The 18,098-nt window shown below is 36.2% G+C and overlaps 1 protein-coding gene across 3 annotated transcripts in view; it reads right to left on the bottom strand.

The window, feature by feature from the left end:
- Positions 1 to 18,098, bottom strand: part of CDK12 (cyclin dependent kinase 12) — a 40,223-nt gene that overhangs the window by 4,628 nt on the left and 17,497 nt on the right. For all 3 annotated transcript variants that reach the window (XM_019981254.2, XM_019981256.2, XM_019981255.2), the window contains exons 6-13: positions 17,015 to 17,204; positions 11,477 to 11,533; positions 10,998 to 11,099; positions 5,455 to 5,532; positions 4,355 to 4,471; positions 3,849 to 3,980; positions 2,265 to 2,476; positions 883 to 1,335 (exon numbers count right to left, since the gene is read on the bottom strand). In XM_019981254.2, the coding sequence (XP_019836813.1) occupies positions 883 to 1,335; positions 2,265 to 2,476; positions 3,849 to 3,980; positions 4,355 to 4,471; positions 5,455 to 5,532; positions 10,998 to 11,099; positions 11,477 to 11,533; positions 17,015 to 17,204 (1,341 nt within the window). The remainder of the gene's footprint in view (positions 1 to 882; positions 1,336 to 2,264; positions 2,477 to 3,848; positions 3,981 to 4,354; positions 4,472 to 5,454; positions 5,533 to 10,997; positions 11,100 to 11,476; positions 11,534 to 17,014; positions 17,205 to 18,098) is intronic.

Raw genomic sequence — 18,098 nt, 5'->3', positions numbered from 1 at the left:
GAAATGTGAATGCAACACCCTAAAAATTGAAGGTTAGTGTACTCCAACAGCCCTTGTACATCTTCTCATTTCCCCAATTCATGGGGTCTTCATGGACAGCAAAAATTTCCAAGGAGTTGAAAACACAGATTGTAAAGATTTTAGAAATAAAGACTGTGAATCAGAATTGACTAGAAAATTTAAAGTTCTTTTCCCTCTAATAAATTGCATGCTGTGCTTATGTAAGATCAAGGTATACATATTTCCTTTTTTCGATTTTTAAAAAATAATAATGTTCAGTTCCTAATCTGGGGTCCATTCACTTATCCTTCAGGAACAGATTTAAAGAAATCATTTTTATATGCTATTTTTTGGAAAGGAAATGTACGGTGTTAATTACCTGCTTAGAAATCTTCTCAAATCATTCTTTGGGAGATTAACAATGATATTTTATTAGGGCTTTCTTGACTGTATGTTTCCAGGAACTCAGTACCTAGCATTCACTGTTCTAGAGTACAAGTGGCTATTTGTACAATCTGATAATGGTTTGCTTGGAAGGCAGATTTTCAAGTGCTAGTACTAGTTGACCACCACACACACAGTGGTTCAAGATGCATCACTAGCTACAGCTGTGGTTTTCTTGTGTGAGAACATAGGGACTTTACTTACCTACTTCCTAGGAAATGGAAAAACAATCAGTATACGAAAGGTGTTTTAAGAAGCTTTGAGACTTAAATAAAAGAAGCTGGGCAAGAAATACATCACTTGGTGCTATGTTCTTCTGTAGACTAAGTTACAGAAAAACTGAAACTGAGGCCACTGATGTGAAAAAGAAAACATTAGAGATTTTTAAGAGGATCAACAGCACCTGAGCTCAATGAGATTCATGACCGGTCTGTTTACCTGCTGCCTCCTCCTGTGGCATTGTGGGAGTTCTTCGGGGCCCCTGTGGCCCACTGTTCTTGTCACTGTTGTTTTCCTCCAGGTTGCCTGCTGGCTCCTGGGTTTTCATCAGTTGACTCAAAAGAACTGCCAACATATTCTGCATGTCAGCTGGTGTGCTTGAAGCTTCAGGGGTTGTCTGTTCTGCTGAAGGTTGGACCGCTGGGGCAGGGGCTATCTCCTTCAAAGATTCCTCTGGGGCTGTGGGCTCTGAGTCCTGCTGTTGGGAAGTGGCAGCCGTTAGGGCACTGATGGACTGGTTCAGGGCCTCCAGCTGCTGCTGCATCTCTGGGTTGGAGTGGATGTTAAGCAGCTGCGCCATCTGAGGAATGCTCAGGTCCGTTTGGCTCTGCAGCAGGTTCAGTAACACTGCCAATTCACTTTGATTCAACTGCTGTGTGATATCACCGAGGCCTGTGGGGAGACAGTGGAACCAATATAAGAGGATGAGGTGAGGCAAGGCAAGGACCTTTGCCGTCTTCAACTGACAACAGCAACTTACAATATCCAGTGAATGAAGTTTCGTTTTGAATGTCTCATTTTTCATGCCTCCAATTGTGACACATTTGTTATTCTTTATATTTTCACTTAAAAATACAGGGACTAATTAAAATATCTCTGTATTGTGAGTAAAAGTGACTTTATCTATATTCTTCAAGATCAGTGATTTTCAGCCCTTACTGTATATCAGGAGAGATTTAAAATTCAGAAGCCTTAGGTCCTATCCCTAGAAATCTGGCAATTGTTTGGAGGTGTTTATGTTTAAAGCTTTTTAGATGATTATAATGTGCAGCCAGTGTTGAAAGCCACTGTTTTAAATAGACAATGAAGGAAAAGTGAGCGAAGGAAGTTGTAATTCAGAAAAAACGGTTGTACCACAGGAGAGCTACTTTGTTGTTTATAAAAATTCACTATTACACAGTTTTGGATATATTTAGATCAAATAACAGTCCACAGAACTAACTACATTTAGCGACTATGATTTAACATGATTAAATTCTAAGGTCTTATCAAATCTAACACAGACAGGGCTCTGATTATAGGTTAGCAAGCCATGGGTAAACTAATCTTTAAATTCAGCTTACCTAATTCACTAATTTATGCCACACACTGAATTGAGATATTAGTTTTCAGGATAGGGAAATAATGTATTTTAAGTTTTCTAGACCACATGTATAAAACTGGGCTTATCTCCTTTTCCCCTTACATAATGAGGATATCAACTCTTTAATTCTTCAGTGGCTAAAAATTAAAACACACACACAGACACAAATCCTTACACTTGACCTTCAAAATCTGCCAAGTGCTTAATAAAAGCACAAAGGCTCCTTCCCAGCACTGACCTATTGCATCCCCAGCCCCAGGTTCCACCTTGCCAGGAGCAGGCTGAGGTGGTGCTGGACTGCTGTTCTTTACAGGCTCAGCACTTGTCCCTGAGATAGTTTCTTTTCGAGAGGCTTTGGGTGGAGGTGGCTCTTCTACCAAAACACCACTTTGTCGCTGCCGTCGCCGTTTCTTACTCCATAATTCATGGCAATCCTGCCAGTGGGGGAGGCTGGAAAAAGACAAAAGGGGAAATGTGTGTGGGAATGTGCACTACTGAGTGAATGGAGGAATAAGAGATTAAAATGGGAAGGCAAAGAGCAAGGGGAAATGGAAAGGATAAAGAAAATATAAAAATAACCAGAAAAGTTAGTAAACAGCAGCAGCGTAAATAGAATCATGGCATATGGTAGTCTGAGGAACTAAAGATCCAAATGCCCAAAGGATTTCTTTCTACAGTGAGAAATGAAGATCTTGCTAATAACAGAGACACACACACCTGCTCTATAAAAATGTCCATATTCCAGTCAAATGGTTAAGTTTTATAATTGTTTGTGCTTAGCATAACAAAAATTAAGGAGACTTTTTTTTTCTTGGTCAAATTTTAATAGGGAATAAACAGACCAAAGGTGACTGCCTTCTTAATATTTACAAAAAGCCCAGGCAAGGTAGTAATTTAAATCTTGGAACCACATGAGCACATTGTAATTAAACGATCTCTGTGTAAAATCAATTTATGTGTTACTTGGTCTCTAATGACCAAAAAACTGGTTCATTTTTTCTTTCTGCCCATTGAATTTCCATGACTGAATATTTTCATTTGTGAGGTTTAATACATTTCTGGACTTTCCAATACTCAATAAATTCCAGTAAGTTAAATCTTACCACAACAAAGATTACCACAGCCAAAATTTCCAATTTTTGCTAAAAAGCTTACATACTTCAGTCACATTCAATGCATCAAAATTCAAACATAATAAATGAATTAGGACATTTCTTTGGATTATCAGATTTGTAGTTATTACCTGTTCATATACTAACATCTCATACATTTAAGATACAGTGTTCCTATAAGAAAGAAATGCCCATAAACTCTGACGTGAAAGTTATAATGCTGTCAGCGAAAGTCAAAGGTTTCTATCAGAATGTGAGATGGGGAGTGTAGAACCTCTGAGGATCCCATATAATAGAGAAAATTAATAAGATTCTGATAGAAGAAAGACACATTCAGAGACCATGTTTTCTATATAAAAATTCAGGACATATGGCCTGATAGATAGACAAACTACTGGTTTGATCCCTGGTCAGAAAACTAGATCTCACATGCCACAACCAGGAGTTCTCATGCCACAACTAAAGATCCCACATGCCATAACTAAGACCTGGTGCAGCCAAACAAATAAATATTTTAAAAAATAAATACATAAAATTAGGACTGTTCTTGCATGTATGGGATAACATGATCATTGCAGATATAAGGAATTAAAAAAGATGAAATGTTTAAAAACCTCTTTATTTGGTTGGCCACTGCAGCTTCTTTTTTAAAAAACCTATTATTTTTAGTTTCTCAGGTTTAGAGTCACTACAAGGCCACCAGCACTTACTCTGGAGGATCCATTTTGCTGAGCTCAACATCTTTAAGGAAATCACTCTGTAGAGTCTGTTCAGCTGTACAACGTTTGCTAGGATCTAACGTCAGCATGTGGTCCAGTAAATCAAGTGCTGCTGAAGGAATGCTGTGGAAAGGAAGAGCAAAAGAACAAGTTCACAATGACTCCACAGTTCTTAAGCCTGTAACCTTATGCCAAAGGTCTCTGAATTTCCAACTCCATGTAAAAACCATGAGAAGGGAGTTGGAACCTGGCTAAACAAGAAAACAGATTTGCTTCCACACAGGATTCAAGAAATGCAATAGTACCACAGGTAGAAAACATGAAGCCTTGAATGCAAGACTATGATGAAACTCATAATGCTCAAAAATAAAATGTTTTCCTACAGTGTGTTGGCATAATAAACTGGGATAGCACTAATTCCCCAGGGCAGGAAAAAGCTAAGTCCAAACAACAGCCAAACACATAAACAAATAGATGTACATATTTGTCAAACTCACAAAGAGAATTCTTCTCGTAGGCGCCTTCTATATTGCTTCTTCGGTTTCATTGTATTGAAGTAGGGCAGCTTGATAACATCAGGCCACACAGCTGGACAAGGGCTACCACAGAGTCGACTGAAAACAAAGCAAAAAGCAAGAACAAGGAAGTCAGTGAGCATTATAAATTTTAGCGATTCTAGAAGCAGAAATGATTACCTCCTCAAGTATGGGGGCTTTTGGCTTATTAAACTAAAAGGCATGCAGAGAGGTAAAACCTCACCTCACTGCTTTAAGGACAGAGGAGTTGGCTAAAAAATAGTAATGAGAAAATACTGGCACAATAGTCCAAAATGATTCACATATTTGGCTTTGTAAAACATGTTCTTAATGTCCCACATAGATTTTCATTACCAGTTTTGTTCTTGTTCAGTTAGCACTAATTTCAAAGAGCTGAACTGGTCCTATAATGCCCTTGTTGAACTAGCAGAAGAGAGCTTAAGACTGGAATTCTGATGGAAAACTGAGTTTACTGCATAACACATAATGGGTTATACACCATCTTTTTAAAAAAGTGTATATTAGCTTGTCATATTCTTCCCTTTAATCTTATTGCAAAACAAAACAAAAAAAAAAAATTCAAATTCCATCCCAATCCCAGACCTTACCCAAACCCTCTATTAAAGGCTCTCTTTTATAACTATCTGTTTACATAATGCATCACTTACTAAACTCTGAGTTCTTTGAAGGCAGGGACCTATTTCTGAATCCTAAAGTTTAACAGTGATAGGAATTTGTTAGAGAATAGGCTCAATGAATGTTTACTGAATAAAGTTGATCTTAATCTAACCCAAATAAGAATAAACAACTATTCTGAAAACAGTATGCTTTTACATGAAGAACTAATAAAAACTATGCAAATTAAGTAAGTGAAATACACTTACTTACATATATAAGTATGTACAGCCCATGACAAAATATATGGTAAACCTGACTGAAGAGAAACTTACTTGGACATAAGGAGCATAAAATCATTTAGTAGAATGAATGAAAAGTATTAGAAATTAGAGGATGAGATTACTGATCAACCTTGGGCACTCAGAACACATACACAGCTGTACCTGATCAGTTCTAGCTGAGCCAGTTCCAGATTGGCTTGAAAAATAGGCTTCTTTGTGAATAGTTCCCCAAGAATGCATCTAGAAATAATAAAATTGAGAGGTCAGAAGAGAAATCCCTGGAGCTTATTTAAAATGTATTTCAATAAACTTTTATAGTGTATCAGGTTGCATCTAATATACTAAAAAAGCCCAAAACTAAGGGCCTAACTTTCATAAAAGAAAATACTTCTTATGGTGAAAAAAAACATTAAGGATTAAGATTTGCTGGTAGATCAAATTTTTGCCACCTATAAAGGACAGTCTATAAGCAGAAACAAGAAGTCAAGGGACTTTCCTGGTACTCCAGTGGTTAAGACTCTGTGCGTCCAATGCAGGGGGCATGTGCTTAATCCCTGATGGGAGAACTAAGATCCTACATGTCACGTAGTGTGGCAAAAAAATAAAGAAAAAAGGAGTCAAGAGTCCTTTTCTACCAATTCCACTGTAAATTTAAGGAAATAGCTAAACACAAAAAACTCACTTCAATTTTACAAAGATGCTGAGCAATTTCAGTAAGAATAATATTAGCCTTTTTCTTCATCTGCCCTGCAGAATGGGCACTATATACAGCCCTCTTAACATTATATTTCTAAAGTTCATTGTCATCAGTCAGAATCAGTTTCAACAAGACTTTCAAATATATTATGCTTAAATTCCTTCACCATTTTGAAAAGGCCTTTCAAAACTATATTGACATATTTACACAGTCTCCAAGTATCTCTCCATAAATTATTTATTAATTATAAAAGGAAAACTAGTAACTATTTAGTACTGAAAAAAACAACACCTTAGCTAAGTGACCAAAGTAACATCCCCAGAAAAAGGCAAGCAGGGTTCATGTGAGTACAAATGTAATACCTTAAAAAGAACACTTCTGAAATATAAAAGAATGAAATTCTGCCATCTGCAACATGGATGGACCTAGAGGGTATTATGCTTAAGTGAAATAAGTCAGACAAATATAGTACATTACCATTTATATGTATAATCTAAAAAATAAAATGAATGAAAGAATGTAACAAAACAAAAACAAACACAGATATAGGGAAAAAACTAATGATTACCAGTGGGGAGGAGGAACTGGAAAAGAGCAATATAGAGGTAGGGGATTATTATGTATAAAATAAATAAGCTACAAGGACAGGAATACAGTCAATATTTTACAGTAACTTGAAATGGAATATAATCTACAAAAATTTTGAATTATTATGTTGTATACCTGAAACTAATATTTTAAATTAACTAAACTTAAAATTTCAGCCAAAATCAAAACCGAAAAAAAGCCAAGTAACTGTTCCAGATTAAGAATGAAAACTAAATGTAATATGTGCTACTAAACTGGATCCTCTATTACATGAGGTATTGTTGCCAGGACATTATGAGCGTACTGACAAAATTAGTGTGTGAATATATGGAACTACTGGAGAAGGAAATGGCAACCCACTCCAGTGTTCTTCCCTGGGAAATCCCACAGACAGAGGAGCCTGGCGGGCTACAGTCCATGGGGTCACAAGAGTTAGACATGATTTAGCAACTACACCACCACCACTACCATATAAAATTACTTTCAAATGGTTCTGGAAAAAAGATATATATAGTACACATATACAAACATCCATTTTATTCTATGAATATACTGTATGTTATATGTAAGTACATATAACATACAACGTATATATATACACACACATATAAATATATTTTATTCTATGAATATACTGTATGTTATATTATATATAAGTACATATATATATTATATATACATACAACACATTTATATATGTGTATATATATAGATATAAAATATATGAATATAAAAGAAATGTAGGGCTTCCCTGGTGGCTCAGTGGCAAAAAAATCTGCCTGCCAATCAACGCAGGAGACACAGGTTTGATTTCTGATCTGGGAAGACCCCACATGCTACAGAGCAACTAAGCCCTTGCACCACAATCACTGACACTGCGCTCTAGAGCCTGGGAGCCGCAACTACTGAAGCCCATGCATCTAGAGACCACGCTCTGCCTGCGACAAGAGAAACCACCACAGTGAGAAGCCTGAGCACTGCAACTAGAGACTAGCCCCCCGCTAGTCACAACCAGAGAAAAGCCCATGCAGCAACAAGACCAAGCACAGCCAAATATAAATAAATAAAATTATTTAAAGAAGGAAATGTGGCAAGTTAAAAATCAGTAAAACTAACATAAATGATCTTAAAATAATTATGTTGAGTAAAAGCTGCCAATGTGAAAAAGAACATGTACATTATGATTCTATTTACCACAAAATTCTAGAAATATAAATCAATCTAAAGAGCGAGCAGGTGGGTGTGGGGAATGGGATGATGTGGACAGTAAAGAGGGACTACAAAGGAACACATGGATAATTCTGCAGCACGTTACTTTGGTTGTGGTGATGGTTTCACCAATGTCAAAACAAATTATACATGTTAAATATATGCAGTTTATTATAAATCTCAATTGAAAGGTTAAAAAAATTAGTAAATCTGAATAAAGACTATACTAACATTCTTTGTACTATCCTAGTATCTTTTCTAATTATTTCAAAATAAACTTAAAACATGAAAAAAATTACATCAATACTCTATACTTTTTTATACCTGAAATATTTTTTTCAAAATGTAAGGAAAGAAAAAAAAGGGACAACAAATCTCTTTTATGGCCTGTGTTCTGAAATGAGATTTATTTACAGATACTCCTAAAACCAGTGTTTACAGTCAGCCCTCCATATTTGTAGGTACCATATCCATAGATTCAACCATGAACTGAAAATACTCAGAAAATAAATTCCAGAAAGTTTCAAAAAATCAAAACTTAAATCTGCCACGCTGGCAACTATTGGAACATTTACAGTGTTTAGGTATTGTAAGTAATCAGAGATTATTGAAAATATAGTGGAGGATATGTGGGAGGGTGTGTGTAGGCTATATGTAAACACTACACTATTTAATATAACACACTGGAGCATTCTGTAAACACTACACTATTTAATATAACACACTTGAGCATCCCCAGGATTTTGCGTGCAGGGGGTCCTAGAACCAACCCTGCTGTGGGCACGGAGGGACGACTATAATACAGTTTAACTTTGAAATTCTTTAGCTTGACAAAATTTGAGAAAGCAAACAAACGTAGCTTTTAAAGTTAACAGGAACTTTCTTTTAGCATTTGTTAACCTCAAATTCTTACTTCCAATAGTCTCTCAAACCTTATTCACAGAAAGAAAAGTGTAAGCAAAATTTGTTTCTAATATTAACTGCCAAATCAAATTCCAAATACAGTGTTATCACAACAGGTAAAATAAAACATAGAAAGAACAACCCTGCTGAGTTTACAGACTCTAAGTACAATGTGTTATATTAGTCTGTGTGGCTTCTCTCTTGATTTTCACACTAAACTGCTCTGCTCCATCGATTAATTCTGCCAAGAACATCCCACAAAAACATCTTCAGAGAGACTACCACGAATCACCAAAGTATTAAGTGCACATCAAAAGTCAAGCAAAACCTCAATTCAATGAGTCACTGAGCTTTTAAAGAAAGCATAATTTTCTACAATTTTAATTTTCAACTGTGCTTTTGTGTTTTCAGTTTCTAGTCCTTCAGTGAGGAAGACATCATTATGTAATCAACACTTGGCTACTGCACTGAGGTGGTAGATTGCACAGAAATAATACCAACAGAGCTATGAACTTTCCCTGTGTATCTTAATGGGGCGTTAACTTTAGAGCCTAGCTGTGACAATTTAAAAGCTAATACTGTTAAAGCAAATAGTCCAGAACACAAACATACCCAGCTTGAGTCAGTAAAATTTAACTAAAGCTTCATTTGAGTTGGGTAGGCTACTACAGAAATTAAGCTCTTTCTCCATCACCCTTTTTAATTTTGAAATAAAAGCCCTGTAGTTCTCCTTTGAAAGAATGACATTAATAGAGGAGAGAAAGGATGGAAAAAAGTGATATGCTCCCTGTGAAGTATATGTGTCAGAATCCTAAAGTATGGAGGTCAAGGTCAGTGTGTATAAATAATACAGCTTAAGAACCAATTAACTAACATGACCCATATAATATGTCTATGCCCCTAACATACAAACTGTGGTCTCTAAATATAATTTTCTACTAAAAGGACACCTTAAGAGAAATGGCCAATTCTAGGTCTGTGGCAGGAAATGAACTAGATGAGACTAGAACCAGAAAACAATAGAGGCTATCAATTCCACTATGGTTGAGTCAAAAGGTCCCAAGAATTAACCTGAATAAACTCCCAATGACTGAAGTCTGGACAGTTTGAAGAGGAATAAGGATGATAACTCTAATGAATTAAAACATGTCAAATATGTTTAAATCCATGAGTTCATAATGACACTAAAAATCAAACCCTAAACAACCTCTCTCTGGTCATCTTTGGAGGATAACAGTAAGCCACCTTATAATTTTGAAAACTGGTAAATAAAATGAAAGATTTAACCCGTTAATAAAACCCTTTAAAAAACTTTTTTTTGGCCCCACCCAGGTGGCTTGTGGAATTTCAGCTCCCCAACTAGGGGCTGAACCCATGCTCTCACCAGTGAAAATGTGGAGTCTTAACCACCAGACTGCCAGGTAACTTCCTAATTAAGCCTTTTCAATATCATTTGTACCCAAGGTTAGCCAAATAGATAATCTTTCTTTATTCCAAGAAAGAATGAAATGATTAGAATATCATACCACAAAAAAACCCAAATGAATTGATGGATACAGACCACTAATAGCTAACAACACTTCCAAACAAGACAATTACATATTATTACATAAAGTGGTGTGTGTATATGTAACTCCACTCCAATAGGGGTGAATATTTTATTAGACATTGTTTAGAACTGCCTGTGTAAGAGAATAATAAAAAGTTGACTAATTTGTAATGGATTTTTTTAATTGTTTTTAAATTTTCTACAGATAATGCACCCAGTTATTGCCTGTACTCTGGACAAGAGGCTCCCACCGCTTCCTACCCCCAACTAGGATATACAAGTGACTATGTGATCTGTCAGAAGTACACAAAACCATCTGTAAAATAGTTTCAGGGTCAGTGGGTATTGGGAATCAGACCTGAATTCACCTACAATTTATAGGAAATAAAAATAGAGAACTATGCTTAAAAAATCACCATGAAGATGCAATCAGCAAAGTCTAGATGGTGAGAAACTCTATAGGACAAATAAACCAATTTCTTCTAAAAAAAAATTATAAGGAGGGGGGACCTAAGAGAGATGGAGGGGGAATCTATAATTAAAAGATGAGATATCAATTGCAATCTATGAATCTTATTTGAAACTATGTGTCTGATATTAAGAAATATTTAACAGATTTCTTTGAACTCTGGCTAAAAGTTGATCCCTATTCTTTTGAACTTAAAGAAGAGCTGCAAAAAAACAAATGGAGAGATAAAACATGATACAAGTTCATCAGTATGTGAGTTACAAACAAAAAAAAGATGAAAGGAATCTTACCCACAGCTCCAAACATCTATCGCTGGTGTATAACGCTCCTCTCCCAGCAGAAGTTCTGGAGGTCGGTACCACAGAGTAATAACTTTGTTTGTATAAGGACGGCTGAAAAGTAAAATACAACCATGACATAAATTTACAATGGTTTCCGATGAAAAATACTTGTATAATTAAATGCAAATTAAAACAGCTGTCAATTAGAGATGCGATAATCAAAACAGCTCCATAGCAACCTAACAGTTCAAAAGTAAGCTTGACGGAAGATGATGAAGAAATAACTTCCATTCCAATTTGGGTTGATTTATTTCAGTCTAAAGCAGGTTCAAGAAATCAGAAAGAATTAAGTGTCTAAAATCTAGGTGGTAACACATTTAGAAAATTATGGAACTCTTCAGTTACTGCAATTTACAGAATACTAACATATCCAAGAATAAAAAGGACTTTTTCCTATTTCCCATATGTAATTTTGATGAATGACTCACCTCTCTTCAGAATTATAGAGCCGAGCAAGTCCAAAATCTGCTAGTTTGATCTGCCCACTGTAAAACAAAAATAATTATTTTCATAAGTAACAACAGGAGCTCCCAAATTACACTTAAAAAGTCAAGTGCTGGGACTTCCCTGACAGTCCAGTGGTTAAGACTTGGGAGTTTCTGCTTCAGGGGGCACAGGTTCAATTCCTGATCGGGGAACTAAGATCCCATATGCAACAAGATGAGACCAAAAAAAAAAAGTCAAGTGCTAATTTAGGAATTAAAGGAATTACAAAAATGAATTTTAACCTTTTAGTTCTGCTCTTAATGGTAACTCTCCCAGATTAAGTTTCTTTGACCACACCACTCCACAAAGCCTAAGGGAGTTTTTTTTAGACTACTATTATGTTTTTGGATATGATTCCTTAACTAAATATTTCTTTTATTTCTTGGCAAACAAAAGTGACTAGAACCTGCTAGATTAAATACTTATGGTTGGGAAAAAACTGAATGGGCTATTTTAGATTAAGGGAGATTTAAGAGGCCTAACAACTAAATCCAATTCATAATCCCTGACTGATTCTGGTTTGAACAAATTAGCTCCACAAAAGACTGTTTTTTTATTCCGGCCACGCCATGGGGCTTGCTGGATCTTAGTTCCCTGACCAGGGATTGAATCTGGGCAACAACAGTAAAAGTGCCAAGGCCTAACCACTGGACTTCCAGCAACTCCCTACAGAAGATATTTTTGACATAACTGAAAAAACACAAAATATGGACAGTTAGAAAATAATATATAATAATTCTGTCAGAGTATTTAGAGTCAAACATACTGATGTAATTTACTTTACTAGTTTAAAGTTACTATTTTAAAGTAAATTACATCAGTATGTTTGACTCTAAATACTCTGACAGAATTATTATATATTATTTTCTAACAGTCCATATTTTGTGTTTTTTTCAGTTATAAAGGCAGAAAAATAAGGGAGCAAATACAGCAAAATGTTAATTGTTATATAATGTTGATGTTAAAGAGACCACATCCATGTTTCACTCTGCTAAATATCCTTCCTTTGACATTGAATGAAGTAATATTTTAATAAAATGCAACACAAAATGCTGGGAAACTATTTAAAAACCATAATTAACTGTTGGATTAATCATACCTATCTCAATTTTTGTGTACAATTTGTGTCACCTCTTGGGCAATGAAAAGCCAGTTGACTTTTTTTAAAGGACTGGGGATATCTCAGGGGTTTGATAGCTCAGATCTAGCAGAAAAAATGAGATAGAAGAGGGGGAAAAAAGGCTATTCTACGAGGTGCTCCTCAAAATCTGAGCAATAGGACAAAATATTAAAACCAGGTAACTACTAGCAACAAAATTTTACATTAAATCAACTCAACATTCTTAGTAAAGATTATGGGCACCTTACCCACTTGTCCCATACCTCATCACATTTTAAGTTCAATTTATAAGCAATTTCTGAGAAAAGCAAAAGGAAAGAAATAGCTGTCTTGAGTCCTATATTGAGACAAAAAGGGTTCCTCAAATTCCTTGGCATCCTTACTTTGATCCCAAGACTCAAGGTAAGTTCTACTATGGTACAACTTAAAAGTTAAAATGGCAATAGAGGCACTTTCTCGGTGATCCAGTGGTTTAAGAATCAGCCTGCCAATGCAGGGAACACGGGTTTAATACTTGCTCTGGGATGATTCCATTTGCAGCAAAGCAACTAAGCCTGTGCACCACAACTATTAAGCCCAAACTCTGCAACCAGAGAAGCCACAACAGTGAGAAGAAGCCTGCACTCCGCAGCTAGACAGTAGCCACTGTACACTGCAACTAGAGAAAGTCCAGGTGGAGCAACAAAGACCCAGTACAGCTAAATAAATGAATAAAATTAGCAATTAATTAAATTTAAATAAATAAAATTTTTAAAAAGATGGTGGAAATGATAAAATGTATTAAAAAAAATAGTAATAGATATATGGTTATGGAAAATAAGGCTAGACCTAAGTATCACCAGAACCTAGTTTATTTCCTAATCCATCCCCGTACCCTCTTACTCTCAGTAGATAACCTTCTTCACTGGAAACAGATGTCATCTGTTAGGTGGGAGCTATTTAACATTGTTTTACCTATACTTATTTACACCTCTAACCTTGCTTTCTCCTTTTCCTTCAATTACAGAAAAAATGTGTCAATCTCTTTTCCTGTTCAAGGATAATCCATACTACCACTTCTGGCTTTGATGTCATCTCCTCTAGAACCTCATTCCTTTAAATTACTTTGGTTCTTTCCTGAATCGTCAACTTTCCCCTCTTTATTTTCTTTTTCCTTAGCATTTAAATATGCTCAAAGCTCTGCATCCTTAATAAAAAATTAATAAAAACAAACAAAGTCACAACTACAATCACCTTCCCATTAATTATGCTACCCACCCACTTACCCCACACTTTCACCACTGACCTTTTTTATTTTCAGATTCTCTTCTTGGGTCTTAAAACCTATTTACATCACCTGACATCTATAGCCATGCATTCCTTAAACCTGCTAATTTTGCATTCATGATATTTCCTTATTTTCTTCTGATCTATCTGACCAGTTTCTCAGGTTTCATCTTCTCATATCTTTTCTATGCTTAGTAACTCCTGAATCTACACAGCTAGTTTGAAACTCACATGTGATCATATGCCTTACTTGGTATCACTACCCTGGATATATTATAGTACCCTGAATATATTAGAGTATGGGGTTTCCTCTTTTGCCTCATGCATCCTATTCTTCCTGTATTCCCTACATTGACCACTGTGCCACCCATCTAGTTTCTCAAGTGAGAAATCTGTGAGTACACTGATTGATTCCCCACCATTTACTCTCTCATCAAGTCTACTAATCTACCAAGTCCATGCTGTCCATCCTCTACTAGCAATGCCTTGGTTAGTTTAAGTTCAGACCATTTCTTATGACATTTTTAGTAAGTCTGTGTGCCCCCAGTCCATACCCTATATAGTGACCATTCAGTGACTTTTCTAAAGCAGAAGACTAATTGGTCTCTCTTATATCTAAAATAATTTGGTTTTATTTATAGTTGTGTAATTAAGATAAATATCACGAAGCCCAACCCCGCCCTCCTCCCTCTCTTATCGACTGTTTTCCCTCCTTCATCCAGCTGAGGACTCCTCTCTACGCCATCTCACTCAAAAGTCTCTGTGTAGACACTAAATCAGCAAGAATAGAGGCTGGTTGGATCAGACTAGACTATGAGACTCCTGTAGCCTGCTTAGAAAACTGAAAAGAAAATTCACTTTAGTCTAGAAGCTCACCAGCTTCCTGAACTTGGGAAGTTAGGGACAGAGAGGGGCTAGACCCACCAGAATGGACACCAAACAGGACTGCAATTATTTCCTAGCCTGACACATCCCCCAACAGAAGAGCAAAAGAACAGAAGAAAGTATAGTCCAGAAAACTGCAAGATGATAGCCATCATCATTAAAGTTTTTGATGCCTTATTACTGTATATATAGATGGATTTAACCAAGTGCAGCTTTAATAAGAATTATGGTGGGTCACAGATATAGTGACAGAAAGGAATCTTTTAATATCACATTTTATCTCATAAAGGTATTTAAGTATAAATAATAATTCTATAGTAATTTGGACAATTAATGAAATGTATTAATTATATAATTTGAAAACAAAAAATTAGCCAGCACCTCTTAATGGCTGTCTCTTATAAATAAAATTTAAATCAGCTCCTCGCAACTGCCCAGCTTCATCTCGCCATTGTGTGTTTCACTCTTCTTGCCCTAGCAATACTGACTCCTTTTCCAGTTTTTCAAACATGCTATGTTATTTTCACATTTATGTGCTTTTGTATATTTTGTGAATTTGTAAATGTGAATTTACAAATGTGAATTTGTAAATTCAATCTCTTTTGCCTAGAAATGTGACCCTCTGTTGTCATTCTTTCTGGTAAATGCCTATTCATTCCTTGAAATCACATCTTCCCAGATGCTCCCAAATCTGGGGGTGGGGGAGAGTTTAATAAATGTTTACAGAAATAAGCAATTTATTTGTTTAGCTTCCCTACTAAATGCAACTCTCCAGGGACCAACCATCCAACATGGGACTTTAGGTGCTAAAACCAGGACAGTCCTGGGCAACCCTGAAGAGCTGGTCACCCAACTCCACAAAGATAGGAAACATGTCATAGTCATTCTATATTCCCATCAATTAATAGATAATGTTTGTTAAACAGAACTGAACAGAAATATTTAATACAAAGGGTGCATCAGACAAGTTCAGTTCAGTTCAGTCATTCAGTTGTGTCCGACTCTTTGCGACCCCATGAACTGCAGCACGCCAGGCCTCCCTGTCCATCACCAACTCCCAGAGTTTACCCAAACTCGTGTCCATTGAGTCGGTGATGCCATCCAACCATCTCATCCTCTGTCGTCCCCTTCCCCTCCTGCCCTCAATCTTTCCCAGCATCAGGGTCTTTTCAAATGAGTCAGCTCTTTGCATCAGGTGGCCAAAGTATTGGAGTTTCAGCTTCAACATCAGTCGTTCCAATGAACACCCAGGACTGATCTCCTTTAGGATGGACTGGTTGGAACTCCTTGCATCAGACAAAGATGGCTATAAAAAGCCTAATTACCTACAGAACCAACACTGGCCTTATTTCAACGGTCCCAGACTTGCTTTTTATTCCTCAGTATGTAGGGCTATTACTCAAGGCTACTGTAAGTAACAAATGATATCACCAATTCACTTTAAGCAAATAGCCAAAGAGGAAAGAAGCAGATGATAAAAACTTCTGAAGGATTAACACTGTTCTTTACCAAATTCCTGTCTGTCTATATTATTAAAACCCAGAAGTAAGTGCTGGCAGTGGAGGAGAAGGGGACGACAGAGGATGAGATGGCTGGATGGCATCAATGGACATGAGTTTGGGTGAACTCCGGGAGTTGGTGATGGACAGGGAGGCCTGGCATGCTGCAATTCATGGGGTCGCAGAGTCGGACACGACTGAGCAACTGAACTGAACTAAACTGAAGTGTTGGCAGAATGGTCAGTCCCCAACTACATCTGTGTTTACTCTGAAATTCGATAACTAAGAAAGTCTCAAAAGCAGCTATAAGAGCAGGTTTCTCCCAATGAAACAAAGGAGAATTTCCTTAACTCAATGTGTGTAGGAATTTGCCTAGGACCACAAAAGTATTACTATGGCAAAAGCTCTCTGAATATTCCTGTAGGATATGAGTGATTCTCTAAAATGTTTGCATTAAAAAAAAACCTTTACAAATAAAATAAAAAATACCTTTACAATCCTATCTCCTTTAGCTTCTTACCAAGACTGAGTCTGAGACTGCTGATAAAAGTATCCCATCACAAGTTGTTCCTAAGGTACAGACATCAGATGTATATAAACACAAACACTGCATTATTGGGTCTATCTATAACTCTTTAATTAATTAGCTGAAACTAAGGGTGTCAGAAGAGAGGGAGAAAATGCTTAACCTCATATGGTTACTATGTTACCTGTTGTTCAGCAAAATGTTAGAACACTTAATATCCCGATGCAGGAAATTCTTTTTGTGACAGTAATCCAATCCTTCCATTAGCTGTTTCATGAATGACTTGATATGGTCCTCAGAAAAGTGCACCAAACCAGATTCCAGAAGTCCCATTAAGTCATGGTCCATATATTCAAATACAAGGTAAAAGGCTCCTACACAGGATGAAGAAAAAATTTAGAAAAGAGAAAAAGGATGCTGAAATAACGATGCCTTAATTTTTATATAATTTTGGAGTTGACCATTAGCTCTCTAGAAAAAGATGTTTAACTTTATATATGAAAAAACTAAAACTCCAGCAATGGAGTAACTTGCCCATTTTAATAATAAATAACAGAACTACTATTTGAATTAATCTTCTGACCCACAGTCTGGTGCTTTTTGGACTACTTACGTCTTGAAGGGGACAACTCCCCCAATTAGGCTGTATAACTAGTCTTTTATGATCTAAATCAGTTGGCAAATTACAGACTGCTTGGGGCAAATCCCTTCTGTCTACTGCTGTAAATAAAGTTTTATTTGTAACATACAACCATGCCCATTTGTTACACACTCTGAGACAACTTTTGTAGAAGTCTTTACAGAAGTGCTAACAGCACTCACATAATATGCCAGGGGTGCAGACTATTAATGAAATTTATAGTATTTAAGAATTGAAAGAAAAACGAATCATCCAATTCAACATCCTACATTTAAAAGTAAGGTAAAAGGCTAAGAGAATTGTAAAAGATTTGAAATCCACATTATCTGTACACTTTCAGCATGGTACATGATAGAGGCAAATTCTGTAACATAAGAAACACTAGACCTAGTTATACTATAATCTATCCAGTCTAAAATTCTTCTCTCAATAACATAAAGGTATGGATTCTTAGTCTAGAGGGTAGGCTTCAAGGACCCTGAAATAGCATATAACATTTTAAATGTTTTTTTTTTTTAATGTTTTTTTGAAGAATGAATCCATGAGATATTTTAAAAGGTCCATGACTGTCAAAAAGTTAACCACCATTGGATTAAAGGAATACTTTAGCTTTAGTTAAGCCCTCCTA

Source organism: Bos indicus, chromosome 19, assembly GCF_029378745.1.
Source record: "Bos indicus isolate NIAB-ARS_2022 breed Sahiwal x Tharparkar chromosome 19, NIAB-ARS_B.indTharparkar_mat_pri_1.0, whole genome shotgun sequence".
Classification (NCBI taxonomy): domain Eukaryota; kingdom Metazoa; phylum Chordata; class Mammalia; order Artiodactyla; family Bovidae; genus Bos; species Bos indicus.
This window is presented reverse-complemented; position numbering and strand designations above follow the sequence as displayed.